The sequence below is a fragment of the Pristiophorus japonicus genome, chromosome 12 (genome assembly GCF_044704955.1).
Source record: "Pristiophorus japonicus isolate sPriJap1 chromosome 12, sPriJap1.hap1, whole genome shotgun sequence".
Taxonomy (NCBI): domain Eukaryota; kingdom Metazoa; phylum Chordata; class Chondrichthyes; family Pristiophoridae; genus Pristiophorus; species Pristiophorus japonicus.
This window is the reverse complement of record NC_091988.1, coordinates 51592602-51606863: the sequence shown is the minus strand read 5'-3', so window position 1 is coordinate 51606863 and position 14262 is coordinate 51592602. Positions and strand designations below refer to the sequence as shown.

The window sequence follows — 14262 nt, the reverse complement described above, 5'->3', positions numbered from 1 at the left end:
CTACGGGCTTTCTGCACATTCTGGCCAGATGTCCACTGAAGTTAGAGTTTCTGCAGATAAACTGCTGAAACCTACAGGTTCTCGCAGCATGTTTACCACTGCACCTCCAGCATGAGCTGAGATTGTTGTGAACAAAGGAACTGTTAACAGGCATTCCTCTCTGATTGTCTCTTTGATTACTCCTGAGCACTCTGTTGCTGAGTGTCAATGGTCCCATCCCGGGACGCATTGTCCCTTGTGATGGTGTGAATTGCCGATCCCCCTGCCATTGTCTCTGTTGCTGGCCCACCCTAGAGCTTGTTGCTGCCTGGGCGGTGTCGAATTGCCCTTGCCTGCCTGCTGGGTTCTGAATCTCATTTACACTGTTAACTCCCTGGTCCATCACCACGTTGGAACCAGGGCTGTGTGCGTAAGTTATCTTGGTCTCCTCTTCCCCTGCCATGAAGGTCTGAGCTATCAACGTTGCCCTTTCCAAAGTCAAGTCCTTGGTCTCAATAAGCTTCCTGAAAATCCCGGCATGACCAATGCCCTCAATGAAGAAATCTCTTAATATCTCCCCCCTGCAGGCATCTGTGAACTTACAGAGGCTGACCAAATGCCGAAGGTCCACAACGAAGTCTGATATGCTTTGTCCCTCCCGATGCCGGTGTGTGTAGAACCGGTGCCGGGCCATGTGTATACTGATCGCCGGTTTGAGGTGCTCATCGATCAGAGTGCTGAGCTCTTCAAAAGACTTGTCCGCCGGCTTCTCGGGTGTGAGCAGGTCTTTCATCAGTGCATACGTCTTGGATCCACAACTGGTCAGTCGATGCGCCCTCCGTTTGCCAGCCGCTTCCTCTCCCAGCCAGTCCTTCGTGACAAAGCTCTGCTGGAGCCTCTCAACGAAATCGTCCCATTCCTCACCAACACAGTACCGTTCCTCTGTGCTACTGGTGGCCATCCTCATGGGTCGTTGATTCCCGTTTCTCGTCGCCAAATGTGGTGTCCTTACACCTTACTATAGAATCACACGAGGCATGTACTGCAGACAAAGTCACTACGTGACCTGAAACCTTTATTCCCAGGACCAAGAAGTGCTGATCCTGCATGGGAACTCCCTTTATATACCTGGATGACCAGGTGAGGAGTGTCTCCCACAAGTTCACCCCCTGTGGTCAAGGTGTGCATTACTCAGGTGTATACAGTGTACAGTGTTGTTACATAAGGGTTACAGTTATGTGAAGGTTACAAACATGACAGGGTTGCTAGATCCTGAAATTTTAACCCTTTCTCTTCATTGGGGGTCAGGTTAAAATTGAGGCCGTTAACTTTGTTTTCCTCTTCACAGATGCTGCCTGACCTGCTGAGTGTTTCCAGCACTTTCTGTTTCTAGTTCAAATTTTCAACATCCGCAGTATATTGCTTTTGGAACCATTTTTAAAGTTGTGCCAGATATATTTTTTTACCTGGTAAGAATGGGGACTGCAGGTAATGACTGGCCATATAAGGTAGAGGATGTTTTTATAATGCATTTATTTATTTGCTCCATCTATTAGTGTACCCACACCCAAGAGCATGGAAAAGCAACAGCTCCCTGGCCTCAGTCAATCTGTACCCGGCCAGTATAAGATATGTGAGAACGGTCAGAGATGATTCTCCTGATTTGCCTTCACTCTGTGGGGAAGCACCTGGCCTTTGTTCAATGACTGAGATTGGGAATTCACTGTGGGGGGGGGAAGAGTGATCATGAATTGGTGGCCCATCACTCTGCAACTCAATCACCATGCCATAGTAGTTGTCTCTGGTTCGTTCCAATAATTCACTATATGCACCAATGTTAGCGTCCTCGACCAGGCCGACATCCCCAGCATTGAAGCACTGACCACACTTGATCAGCTCTGCTGGGCAGGCCACACTGTTCGCATGCCAGACACGAGACTCCCAAAGCAAGCGCTCTACTCGGAACTCCTTCACAGCAAACGAGCCAACGGTGGGCAGAGGAAACATTACAAGGACACCCTCAAAGCCTCTCTGATAAAGTGCAACATCCCCACTGGTACCTGGGATCCCTAGCCAAAGACCGCCCTGAGTGGAGGAAGTGCATCCGGGAGGGTGCTGAGCACCTCGAGTCTCATCGCTGAGAGCATGCAGAACCAAGAGTAGGCAGCAGAAAGAGCGTGCGGCAAACCTGTCCCACCCACTCTTTCCCTCAACGACTATATGTCCCACCTGTGACAGGGACTGTGGCTCTCATATTGGACTGTTCAGCCACCTAAAGACTCATTTTTAGAGTGGAAGCAAGTCTTCCTCAATTCCGAGGGGCTGCCTATTGTGATGATACAACACCAACAACCTCTTGTATTTATATAGCGTCATTAACGTAGTAAAACATCCCAAGGTGCTTCACAGAAGTGTTATGAGACCAAACAAATAAATTTGACACCGAGCCACATAAGAAGAAAGTACGGCAGATGACCAAAAGCTTGGTGAAAGAGGAGGATTTTAAGGAGTGTCTTAAAGGAGGAAAGAGAGGCAGAGAGATTTAGGGAGGGAGTTCTAGAGCTTAGAGCTAAGGCAGCTGAAGGCACGGCCACCATGGTTGAGCAGTTATAATCAGAGATGCTCAAGAGGACTGAATTTGAGGAGCGCAGACATCTCGGGGGGGGGTTGTGAGCTGAAGGAGATTACAGAGATAGGGAGGGGCGAGGCTATGGAGGGATTTGTAAACAAGAATGAGAATTTTGAAATTGAGGCGTTGCTTAACTGGGAGCCAATGTAGATCGGCGAGTACAGGAGTGATGGGTGAGCGGAACTTGGTGCGAGTTAGGACATGGGCTGCCGAGTTTTGGATAACCTCAATTTACATAGAATGTGGGAGACCAGCCAGGAGTGCGTTGGAGTAGTCAAGTCTAGAGGTAACAAAGGGATGGAAGAGGGTTTCAGCAGTAGATGAGCTGAGGCAGGGGCGGAGATGGGCAAAGTTACGGAGGTGGAAATAAGTGGTTTTAGTTATGCCATGGATATTTGGCTGGAAGCTAATTTCTGGGTCAAGTATGACACCAAGATTGCGAACAGTCTGGTTCCGCCTCAGACAGATGCTCGGGAAAGGGATGGAGTCAGTGGCCAGGGAACGCAGTTTGTGGCGGGGACCAAAGACAATGGCTTCGGTCTTCCCAATATTTAATTGGAGAAAATTTCTGCTCATCCAGAACTGGATGTTGGACAAGTAGTCTGACAATTTAAAACCATGGAGGGGTCAAAAGAAGTAGTGGTAAGGTGGAGCTGGGTGTTGTCAGTGTACATGTGGAAACTGACGCTGTGTTTTTGGATGATATTGCCAAGGGGCAACATGTAGATGGGAAATTGGAGGGGGTTAAGGATCGATGCTTGGGGGGCACCAGAGGTAACGATGCGGGGGCAGGAAGAGAAGCCATTGCAGGAGATTTTCTGGCTATGATTAGATAGATAAGAATGGATCCAGGTGAGTGCAGTCCCACCCCGCTGGAGAGTGGTGGAGAGGCTTTGGAGGAGAATGGTGTGGTCAACTGTATCAGAGGCTGCAGACAGGTCGAGAAGGACTAGGAGGGATAGTTTACCTTTGTCACAGTCACAAAGGATGTCATTTCTGACTTTGATGAGAGCAGAGGGGTGATGACGACAGATTTGAAGGAAAGGGGGACAGTACCTGAGAAGAGAGAACCGTTAACAATGTCGGCTAATATAGGAGCCAGAAAATGAAGTTGGGTGGTCAGCAGTTTAGTGGGAATAGGGTCAAGGGAGCAGGAAATGGGTCTCGTGGACAAGATGAGCGTGGAGAGGTCAAGAGGGGAGATCAGAGAGAAACTGGAGAGAGATACGAGTTCTGAACTAGGACAGGGGGAACCTCAGGGAAGTTTGCCCAGTGGGCTAGGAGAAAGAAGGGAACTGGCGGAGGCAGCTGATCAGATGTTCTCAATCTTAGAGACGAAGAAGTTCATGAGCTTCTCATACTTGTTGTTGGAGGTGAGCGTGGTGGAGGCAGGGAAGAGGGGTTTAAGAAGACAGTTAGCAGCCGGGGGTTATCTTTGCATTCTAGAATGGTCCTGGAATAGTGAGAATAGGACCCGATAATGCCTTATATGGTCTAGCCAGATCTGAGACTATGTCCCCCAGTTTTAGTTTCCCCTATGAGTGGAAGTATCCTCTCTGCATCCACCTTGTTGAGCCCCCTCATTATCTTATATGTTTCGATAAGATCACCTCTCATTCTTCTGAACTCCAATGTGTATAGGCCCAACCTACTCAACCTATGTTCATAAGTCAATGGGATGCGAGAGCTACTACAGTTTACCCTTTAATAGTTAGTTTAACAATTGGTACCTGCTAGATCAGAGAAGAGCCCATAATCTTCCTGTAAGTGTTACAGCATGGCTACAGGTATATGTTTAATAATGGCCCATAATTTGCAGTCAGCGGCGAAGCAAAGGTGTTTGCCGCTGGCCCCGAAGTAAGCTTTGCACAAAGATCTTGTGATCTCTATGGTGAGAAGTTTGGCTTTTTCAACGTGCAGTTGAGAACAGTGTAAGCTAATGGGGAATCCTTAATGTGACCTGCTGTGACGTCAACAAGCTGTCTAAGCAGCCAATCACTGCAGAATTCTCACAGACTGGGAACCAGGAAGTGAATAAACTCCTTTTATTCTAACTTTTAAAAAATGTTACAGAGAGCAAAACAAAGACTGGAACTCTCACATGGGGCAAAGGTAAACCTGAAATAAAGATGAACAAACTTTTTTAAAAAATGTATTTTTTAAAGTTTCTTAAAAAATGTACTTTTTATTAAATTGGATAAATTTGACACCCCAAAAATAAAATTAGATTTTCAGGGCCATAATGTTTGTTTAGCAGTTAATACGCTGTTAAAACCCCAGTTATACCTAATCCCAAAGGGTCTAACTTTTAATAGGGTATTTGACAACGATATTACCATGGAAACTCCCAAGTTTCATTGATTTTCCTGAATATACTGATTGCCGGCTGTGGGGGGGAGGGGGCCACAGTGCAGCCAGTGTCGGAGCAGTGAATGACTGACCGCAACTTCAGCCTTTTTGCGTTGGCATACGCTGCGCTAAATCCTGAAGTTGTGGTCAGTTTCGAAGGGGTAATAACAGCGATCGTTATTACCCACGGCAAATTCCGGGCCATTATTTTTTTCACATCCTGCATTCTGAATTTTACAACATGCATAAAGGACCCACTGACTCAAGGTACAGGTATGATATAAATTGTTCTTCATTCCAAAAGGATATTGTTTCAGTTAGACTTGAATTTCAATTACCTCAACTCTCTGGCCAGAATCTTCCCAGCCCTGCGAGTGTGGGTTTGGAGGTTGACCCGCTGTCAAAATAGCCCTGATTGACAGCGGATTGGAAGTCTGCTCTAAACCCGCCTTCGTGTCAGTTTCTCAACTGACGGGTCTGCGTGCAGATTGCAGACTCGCCAGCAAACGGCAGGCCAGTCAATTAAGATGCTGAACAGGTACTTTAAAATGTATTTAAAAGGATTTTAGCCAGGCACTTACCACTTTACTAAGTTTTTGACGAGTTTGATGTCCCTCGGGAGCACGCCAGGTAAATGTGTCGGGTGCTCAATGACTCTCCATTGCTTTGACTAGTTGATAGCTGCAAAAGTGGTATAAAAGCTACCATTTCACAGCTGCTCACTTTCCAATGTCATAAGCTAAAGCCTTCAGGATTTGGAAGACACTTTTGAGCTGTATACAGTTTGGAAGTGTTTGCAGTGAACTCTCTATCCACTTTCACCTCCTTGGAGCAACATCTCTCACCACTGACAGATCACTTCTGTCATTTCAACCTCACCCTACCATCTATTCCAGGAGCATTGGTGCCCTTGAAAAAAATCTCATTTTGGTCCTCAGAATCCCACAACGATCAGCCCTAACACCAACATCAATAAACACACCAGCATTACCAACACCAACACCAACCTTCTCTGCAACCATCTGATGCTGGACAAGACACAGGGCATCAGCACCCAGCCACACTGCTGCCTGGGACACCAGGGATGGTCCAATCATGGCCACACTTACTTCACTTGATGCTGAACACCCTGGCTGCCACATGATGCACCAGGTTGGCACCACCCCACCCCAAGACCATAAAGCATTCCTGCAATGTGCAACCCATTCCTTTCACACTCATCACCATTGTGGGGGGTACCCTTATGCCTCACCATTCACTACAAATCACTAAACCACTTCCAAAGGTGCACACAAATCTGTTCAAGAACACAAAGTATTCAAAGTAAAGATTTCAATGTTTGACAACACATCAGCATAAATGTTACATGACATTGGCTAAAGACCAAAATGCCTACCCTTGTGTGTTGTTAGTTGGTATGATTGGACAAGGATGAGGGTGAGTGTGAGGGGCGGCTAGTGAGATGGGGATATGATAATGTAGATAGAGAGAGAGGAATGGGTGGAGGTGCAAGGTAAGTTGGTGCGAGTAAGGATGTTCAGAGGTAGGATAGGGAAGGAAAAGTGATGGGGATGTAATGAGTGGAACAGCAGGATGAGGTTGAATGTGGCTTTGCAGTAATGTTTTGTGATCTACTGAGATCATTGAAAGGTTTGCGCCACTGCAGCGAGCTCCTCCTGATGACATCCCTGCTTGTGCCCTTCTGTGCAATGTGCAACCAGGCTGTGTTGGTATCCTGGGGAGGTTTCTTCTGCCCATTGGAAGGGAAGAGGACCTCCACGATGGGAGAGCCTGGGAGAAGCCGTGCACCTCTGTGCAGTACTTGTCAGTGTTTGCAGTACCTCAATGCTGCAGAACACTGACAGAACAACCGTCAAAATGAATGTGGGCATGGTCCCTTTAAGGAATCCGGCTGATGACATGTCATCAAATGATGTCATCAGACCCGCTTCCTGTTAATTGGCCGGGAACCTCACAGGACGGGCTTAACAAGCCCCATCAACAGAAGATTGTTTTGAGAGGGCGGGCTGCAGAGGAATGGTTTCCCCACACACCACCGATGCTGGCCGCATCCGACTCGCTGGCAAAATCATGGCCTCAGAGTCTGCACTTTCTTATGAACATTATAATTTTCTCAATTTTAAAAGCAAACGTGCCTGTCTCGAATAATTTATGTTCCTTTACTACAATTACTGAATGCAAATACTTCCTTTTCTAATTTATACTAAATCCCAGAATAAATGAATTTCCATCGAGGAGAAAACTTCTCACTTAAGCCACTTAACATTTTCAAATCAAGGCTATCCCAATTGCAATTCCCAACTATTTAATTATGTCACTAATTATTCATGGATCCAAACTAAGTAAATTACTTTTACATCTAAATTACTCTTTTTGTTATTTATTTAAAAAGGTTTAGGTCTGGATTTTCTAGGTGGCAGAACTGTCATTATCAATGTTCCAATTGCTTTAACCAGGACTAACATTGAATAAGATAATCAAGGACGAGGCAGAGGAATTACTCACCCATGTCGGATTTTCCATGTTTTTTGAAGGGCAAATAGATGTATCCCCCATCAGTATGCTACCAAATGATCATTCTTAGAAAAACAATCCTGTCTGCCCGTATGCACCATCCTTGGTGAGGCTGTATTATAATCATGTGTTTTCATGGCAACTAAACTATTTCTGTAAAGTTATTATTTGATTTAGCTCCTGGAGGGCACTTTGCTTTTGGACCAGGTATATTTTTGTTAACTAGAATAATTTTGGATGTTTACCTAAAGAAAATTTATATTCACATCAAATAGGGAATTCAAAAGAAACTTCTTTACACAGAGACTGGCGAGAATGTGGAACTCGCTACCACGGGGAGTGGTAGAGGAGAATAAAAACGGTGCATTTAAGGGGAGGCTAAATAAGCATATGAGGGAGAAGGGAATAGAGGGTTATGCTGATGGAGTTAGATGAGGAAGGATGGGAGGAGGTTCGAGGGAAGCATAAACGCCGGCATGGACTAGTTGGGCCAAATGGCCTGTTTCTGTGCTCTACATTCTGTGTAATTCTATGTAATAGAGAGATTGCCAGTGGGGCAAAATATCAGTTTGGATTACTTAACTATTGTCTGTCAATGATAAACTTTTACTGTGCTCAATAGTACATTCTGGCTGAGTTATCACACTTCCTCTCCTGGTTACATTGATTTTATTTGTCCTTTCACAAAGAAACTAATAATGTAATCAAAGCTAAGGTTGTGCACAATCCTGAAGACAAGCACTCTGCAAACCAACACGCCCTGAAAATCTAAACTCAAACACAAATGCTAAACAGAAATCATTGTCACACACTATAGAGTCACAATCTGGCCCTTAAATGCACATCATTTTACATGCCCACACACTGACGCTTAAATGCAAACCAATCCCATTGCATTAGTGTAAATAGGTCCATATTATAACTTGCATTATTATGGCATCATTAACACAGTAGATCACTGGAGCATAATTGGACAACATTTGACACCAAGCCAAAGGAAGAGACATTAGAATGGGTAACAAAAAGCATAGTCAAAGAGATAGGTTGGAAGGAGTGTCTTAAAGGAGGAGTTAGAGGTGAGATGCAGAGAGGTTTAAGGAGGGAATTGCAGATCTTAGGGCCTAGACTACTGAAGGTCTATGGCCAAAGAGATTTGAACACAAGGGTGAGAATATTAAAATTGAGTCATTGCTGGGTCAGGAGCCAGTGTAGGTCAGCAAGCACAATGGTGGTGGGTGAATGGGATTTGGTGTGGGTTAGGAAATGGGCAGCAGAATTTTGTATGAGCTCAAGTTTACAGAGGATGCAAGATTGGAGGCCGGCCATAAGAGCATTGAAATATTCGATTCTAGAGGCAACAACAGCATGGATGAGGGTTTCAGAAGCAGCTAAACTGAGGCAGGGGTGAAGATGGGCAATGTTACTCAGGTGGAAGTAGGCGGTATGGGGTCAGACACTCAGAATTAAACAGGACGCTGAGGTTACAAACAGTCTGGCTCAGCCTGACAGTATGCATGAAGAGGGCTGGAATCGTTGCCGAGGAAACAGATTTATGGTGGGCAGTGAAGATGATGGCTTCGGTCTTCCCAATCTTTAATTGGAGGAAATTGCTGCTCATTCAGGACTGGATGTCAAACAAGCTATCTGACAACACAGAGGCTTAAGGGACATTGTGGTCAGTCAATGAGTGTCATTGTGTATATGTGGAGCTTGATATCACATCTTTGGACGATGTTACCAAGGGACAGCATGTAGATGAGGAATAGGAAGGGGAGAAGGTTAGATCCTTGCGGGAACTCCAGAGATAACGGTGTGGCATAGAAGAGAAGCCATTGCAGGAGATCCTCTCACTATGACTGGATAGGTAAGAATGGAACCTGGCAAGGGCAGTTCCACACAGCTGAACAATAGCGCAGAGGCATTGGAGGAGGATGACGTGGTCAACCATACCAAAGCCAGCAGAGGAGTGTACCATGGTCACGGTCACAGACACAGAAGATGTCATTTGTTACTCTGATTAGGGCCATTTTAGTGCCGTTGCATGGACAAAAGCCTGATTTGGAGGATTTCAAACTTGGAGTTGCAGGAAAGATGGACACAGATTTGGGAGGTGACAACACGCTCAAAGACTTTGGAGAGGAAAGGAATGTTGGAGATGGGGCAGTAGTTTGCATGGACAGAGGGCTCAAGGGTGGGATTTTGAGAACATGGGGTGTTAATGAACTTTTTGAAAGGAAGGGGGTCCCTTCGTGAGGAGAGGGAACAGTGTACAATATCAGTTATGATGGGAGCCAGGAAGGGAGGTTGAGTAATTAGCAATTTAGTGGGACATTAATACACGCTCATTCTCACACCAAATCCAACCCTCTCTCCAGCATTCACGTGCAAACGTAAATAGACCTTCACCACAAAAAGTCACTGGGGCCGATATTTAGGTGCACCAGAAAGCTGGCGCACCTCTGAGTTTTTAACTGGTACTCACCGCTGGAACTCCTGGTGCGGTAAGTAGATCCATTTTCAGGATATTGACATTTTTTCAAAGTCCTACAGGAAACGGATCATAATGGGATGGGCTTTATATTCAAAGCCAGGCTGACTGGCTGAAAATGAGTCGGTCGAGGCCTCCACTGCTGTCAATCAGTGGTGGAGTTGTGGTGACGTCACGGCGCGAGTGCGTCACCACGATCTCTCCCCTCCATTAAAGGGGAGAGATTCGATTATTTTTTTAACTTTGGCCACTGAGCCACCATTGGCGGCCTGGTCAAACCCGGGGGCAGTAGTTTGCAGGCCGATCGGCAAGTCGGCCGGCAAAAATGTTTGCATTGTGGCCGTGGCAGTGGGCCCTCCCCTTTAAGGGCGGCCGTGCTGCCAGGTTGCACTCAGTACGGAGATGGTGCACCGGCAGATAAACCTGCCGGGGGCACCGCATGGCGGGGGATCGACAAATGGAGCTAAATATTGATGGGTAAGTATTTTAATTTATTTTTTTATTGTTTTCATTGGCAGTGCAACCACTCGGGCGGGATGGGGTCCAGGCCAAAAAATCCCCTACCTGAATTTAGGTCAGGTCAGCCTGTTGACCCCAATGCGGTGGCCTTTTGACTTTTCGGAATGGCCGCCACAAACTGGCATTAACGGATTTCTTTGAGACCCTGAATTTTGGCCCCAGTGTCTTCATTAAAAAAAAAGTGGTGTGTAAACTTTCTTTATTTAAGGAGGGACAAAAGCCAAGTAATTCAATAATGGGGTTCAATGTGATTTATGTCATGTGATGTATTTGTAATCAAAACAATGCGATTAATCTCCTCAGTGATTCTCTTGATAGGCTGCTGTAACTTCGACCCATTTGCAGATCTATCCAGGAGTTTTGCTGATCTATCAAAGTTAAGGTGAAAGATCGGGACCCCCTGCCCACTGCTGAGGAATTTCCTTAATTTCACATCCCAACACCCCACTAAAATGTTTCTCACACTCCAACAATAAACCGAATTAAAAATTGAGTGTGCCACTCAACCGAAAAAGCAATTCAACAGGATGTCAATAAAAATTAGCTATCTAATCGAAGAATCTCCAGTTCCATGTTTGCTGTCAAATTCCTATACCTCCAATCCCTATAACCATTTCCATATTCCAACCTCAGAATACAAACAAGCACACCTGTTCCCAATTATTAGAGAATTGCTCCAGCCCAATAACGTGTCATGAAAAGGTGGTAAAACCGCTGTACAACAGTGCCCAACATACTTCATGGCCAGCCTGATCGAGAAGTGTACAAAAAGCACTATTTGTATATTCACTACTATGGTTTCAGTGAACCCTCCTGTAAACGTCACATTAACTCAATGTAAAACAGCTAAGGTAAGGTGTGCCCGAGTGAATGATTTTCTTCATTTTTTTTTAAGATTGTGCCTTGACTGATTGTCACCATCCTGTTGCCTTTTATTAGGAAATGAATCCTAGATCAATGAGCTATGAAAAGGGATTAAGTATGTTATACGTGTTCTTGGACTAAGGATGGCAATAATGAAAGTTCTTGTAATCACAAAGGAATCAGAGTGATGATTCTGGAAACAGTTGTTGTGCTGAGGGGCATAATATTAAAGCAAGGAAACCTTGTACTAAAACATAACTCAAATTACTTCCCACTTAATTTGTGGACTAAATTGCGATTTAGTGCTGTGGATGAGAATTTTAAACAGTCATAAAAAGAGAGAAATTGTGAGATATCTGATTCAACAGTAAATAGAAGACAATTGTTTGTTCCCGGGGCAAGAGGGGACAGGAAAAATGTCTGAATGAGAGTTCATTCCCCACCCCCACCCCCCCCGCCCGATCTTATGTAAGATAAAAAAATATCTGTCTCCAATGTCAGCTGGTCATTATTCTGCCATTCACACCCTATCTAGACTAACCTTTGTCTAACTTCTGCCATTAATATTTCAAGCAGGCCCATCATCCCTTTTGTCTCTCTAATCTCTCCTGTCTTCCACCCTATCACAGACCTCCCCTTTTGTTTTTTCTTCCCCTCCCCCTTTCAGTGCTCCTTAAGAATCTGTACTTTTCGAACATTCACCAGTTCTGATGAAGGATCATCGACCTGAAACGTTAACTCTGTTTTTCTCTCCACAGATGCTGCCTGACCCACTGAGATTTCCAGCATTTTCTGTTTTTATTTCAGATTCCAGCATCCGCAGTATTTTGCTTTTGTGCGGTGGGAACAATATATGTTTACTTTCTTATCTTCTTACTTTTTTCAGTCCCCAAATGCAAAGTCAATCCCATATACAACCTACAAATACAAATCCATGCCTCTAGCACTCCAAAACAAACTTGTACGCTAAACCCCAAAATATAATTCCATAGCCTACACCTCAAAACAAACTATTACACTAAAACCTACAAATTACTGTTGTTGATATCATCTAACAACCCTTAACATCTACATATGGTATTTTCTGCCCACTATTCTAAACTGTTATTTTTAAATAGATTTATGCATGTGTTAAAATAGCAGACAGAAAAATGCAGTACAAGGGCTTTAATAGTCATTTCTAGGCTTAAATCTTTAAACACAAACCAAATAAGAACACTAAAATCTTAAACATGAGTTATAAATGCAAATGTAAACCCAAAACCTAAATTCCAAAAAGCAAACATACTCTGTTGGACTCATACATTAAATCCCAATACAAACATATCCTTAACCCTTAAGTAAATATCTGCATCTCTAAATTCTGAAAATAAAACCCATTTTCTAATCGCAAAGACAAACTCAGACCCCAAATCCTAAACTGTGAACGCAGAGTAATATTCTAACAGGCTGGGTCCTCATGATAAAGTTTGGCCAACCTTGTTTTTTTACATAGGGAAGAGGGCGGTCCAAAGTCACATACTATTTTCATCAGCATGATGTCACACACAAGACTGTGATGGTGCCTTTCGGCATGAGTGTGTATATCTGGTTTGTCGATAAAGAAACAGAAGATCTTCCAATTACCTTCTCGTTTAAAAAAAACTGCCCCTTTAACCCCGAAACCTCTTCATTTAAACCCAGTCTCCCTCCCCATTGCCTTTTCCGCCCATTAGTTTATTCCAGGCTTCTTCCCAGACTGAAGTTCCTTCAAATAAACGCCAGCCCTAAACTTGTTGCCGATGGCTGCTTCTGATGAAGCAGGATAAACGAGACAGCTCACAAGTTGTCGTGTGTACAGCATAAAGTTACCAGCTATGCGGACGGTATGTTACAGTGCGTGTACACCTGGCAGCACCATCCGCACCTTGGGTGTGCTTTCGGCGGCTGCTCCGGTGCCCGCAACTCCTGGAGTTTGTCACTTTGCCCACATTTCTTACCGTTCCCAGTGAATGGTTTCTGTGGGCTGAGAGTTTTCCCTCGCTCTCTTGAAACTATGCGCCGGATCGCTAGAAATCGCATTTCTCTCTGGCGTCTGGCGGTTTTGACGCGGATTCCCGGTCGATGCTCAGACTGTTTGGGGGTTTGCTCGCTGAGCGTTGGCTGCGCTCCATTTCCTCTCGCCAGTCTCCGGCTCGTCCGCTCTTGCCCCCAGCATTTGCTCATTTCACGCCTCTGCTTTTTGCTCTCTTTCCGGGCTGTGATTTCACTGCTATTTCCCCCTCCCCGAATTTCCGCCACGATTCTTCATTCCCGCTGGCGGCTTGAAGCTGGCTCCCTCTCGCCTTGTGTATTTCCTCCTCTTGGTGGCATTACTTTCTCCAGGATTTCCGATTCCTCGCTGGACTCTAGTTGGCGGTCTCCTTCTGTCGAGGGATTGGGTTGTTTCAGTGCTGCCCTCACTGTTTCCATGTGCCTTCTCTCTCTCTCTCTCTCTCTCTTTCTATGGCCCTCTATTGATGTTTTTCACATCACTCCGAGGAAGCTAAAAAAATCACCAAAAAAATCGCGTCACCCAAATTAACCCTTTGAGACTCACAACCTTCTCCAGCCGGGGTTTTTGAGCTGTGACCAGTTATCCGCACTGTGCAACGCATCTTCCATACCACCCCTGTTAAAATGACCAATGGACACAGAAAAAACATCATTCAAAACTCTTCTGAAGTGAACTTTCCCACCAAGTACCTGAGAACAAATAATGCTCATACTAGCAAAGGGTGAAGTCAGACCTCACTGCATGCACAACCATTCACCCTCTCCCCCCAATGTCCAGGGGTGAATATCCCCTCTTCAGCTGCCCCCCTCCCAACTGACAAGCTTGTAGCTCATTTTGCATTGTATACCTTAGCTACCACTTCCT

General features: G+C 45.1%; 1 protein-coding gene across 3 annotated transcripts in view; it reads right to left on the bottom strand.

Annotated features, from left to right (window-relative positions):
• LOC139277247 (kelch domain-containing protein 8B-like) overlaps positions 1 to 13854 on the bottom strand; it is a 161652-nt gene extending 147798 nt beyond the window's left edge. For 2 of the 3 annotated variants that reach the window (XM_070895449.1, XM_070895450.1), the window contains exon 1: positions 13343 to 13429. Coding sequence is in view for 1 of the 3 variants with exons in the window: in XM_070895451.1 (XP_070751552.1) it covers positions 13343 to 13568 (226 nt within the window). In the remaining 2 variants the exon portion in view is untranslated. Of the gene's footprint in view, positions 1 to 13342 lie in introns of all 3 variants that reach the window. The other variant, XM_070895451.1, reaches the window with a different exon arrangement.
• Positions 13855 to 14262: the final 408 nt, after the last annotated feature.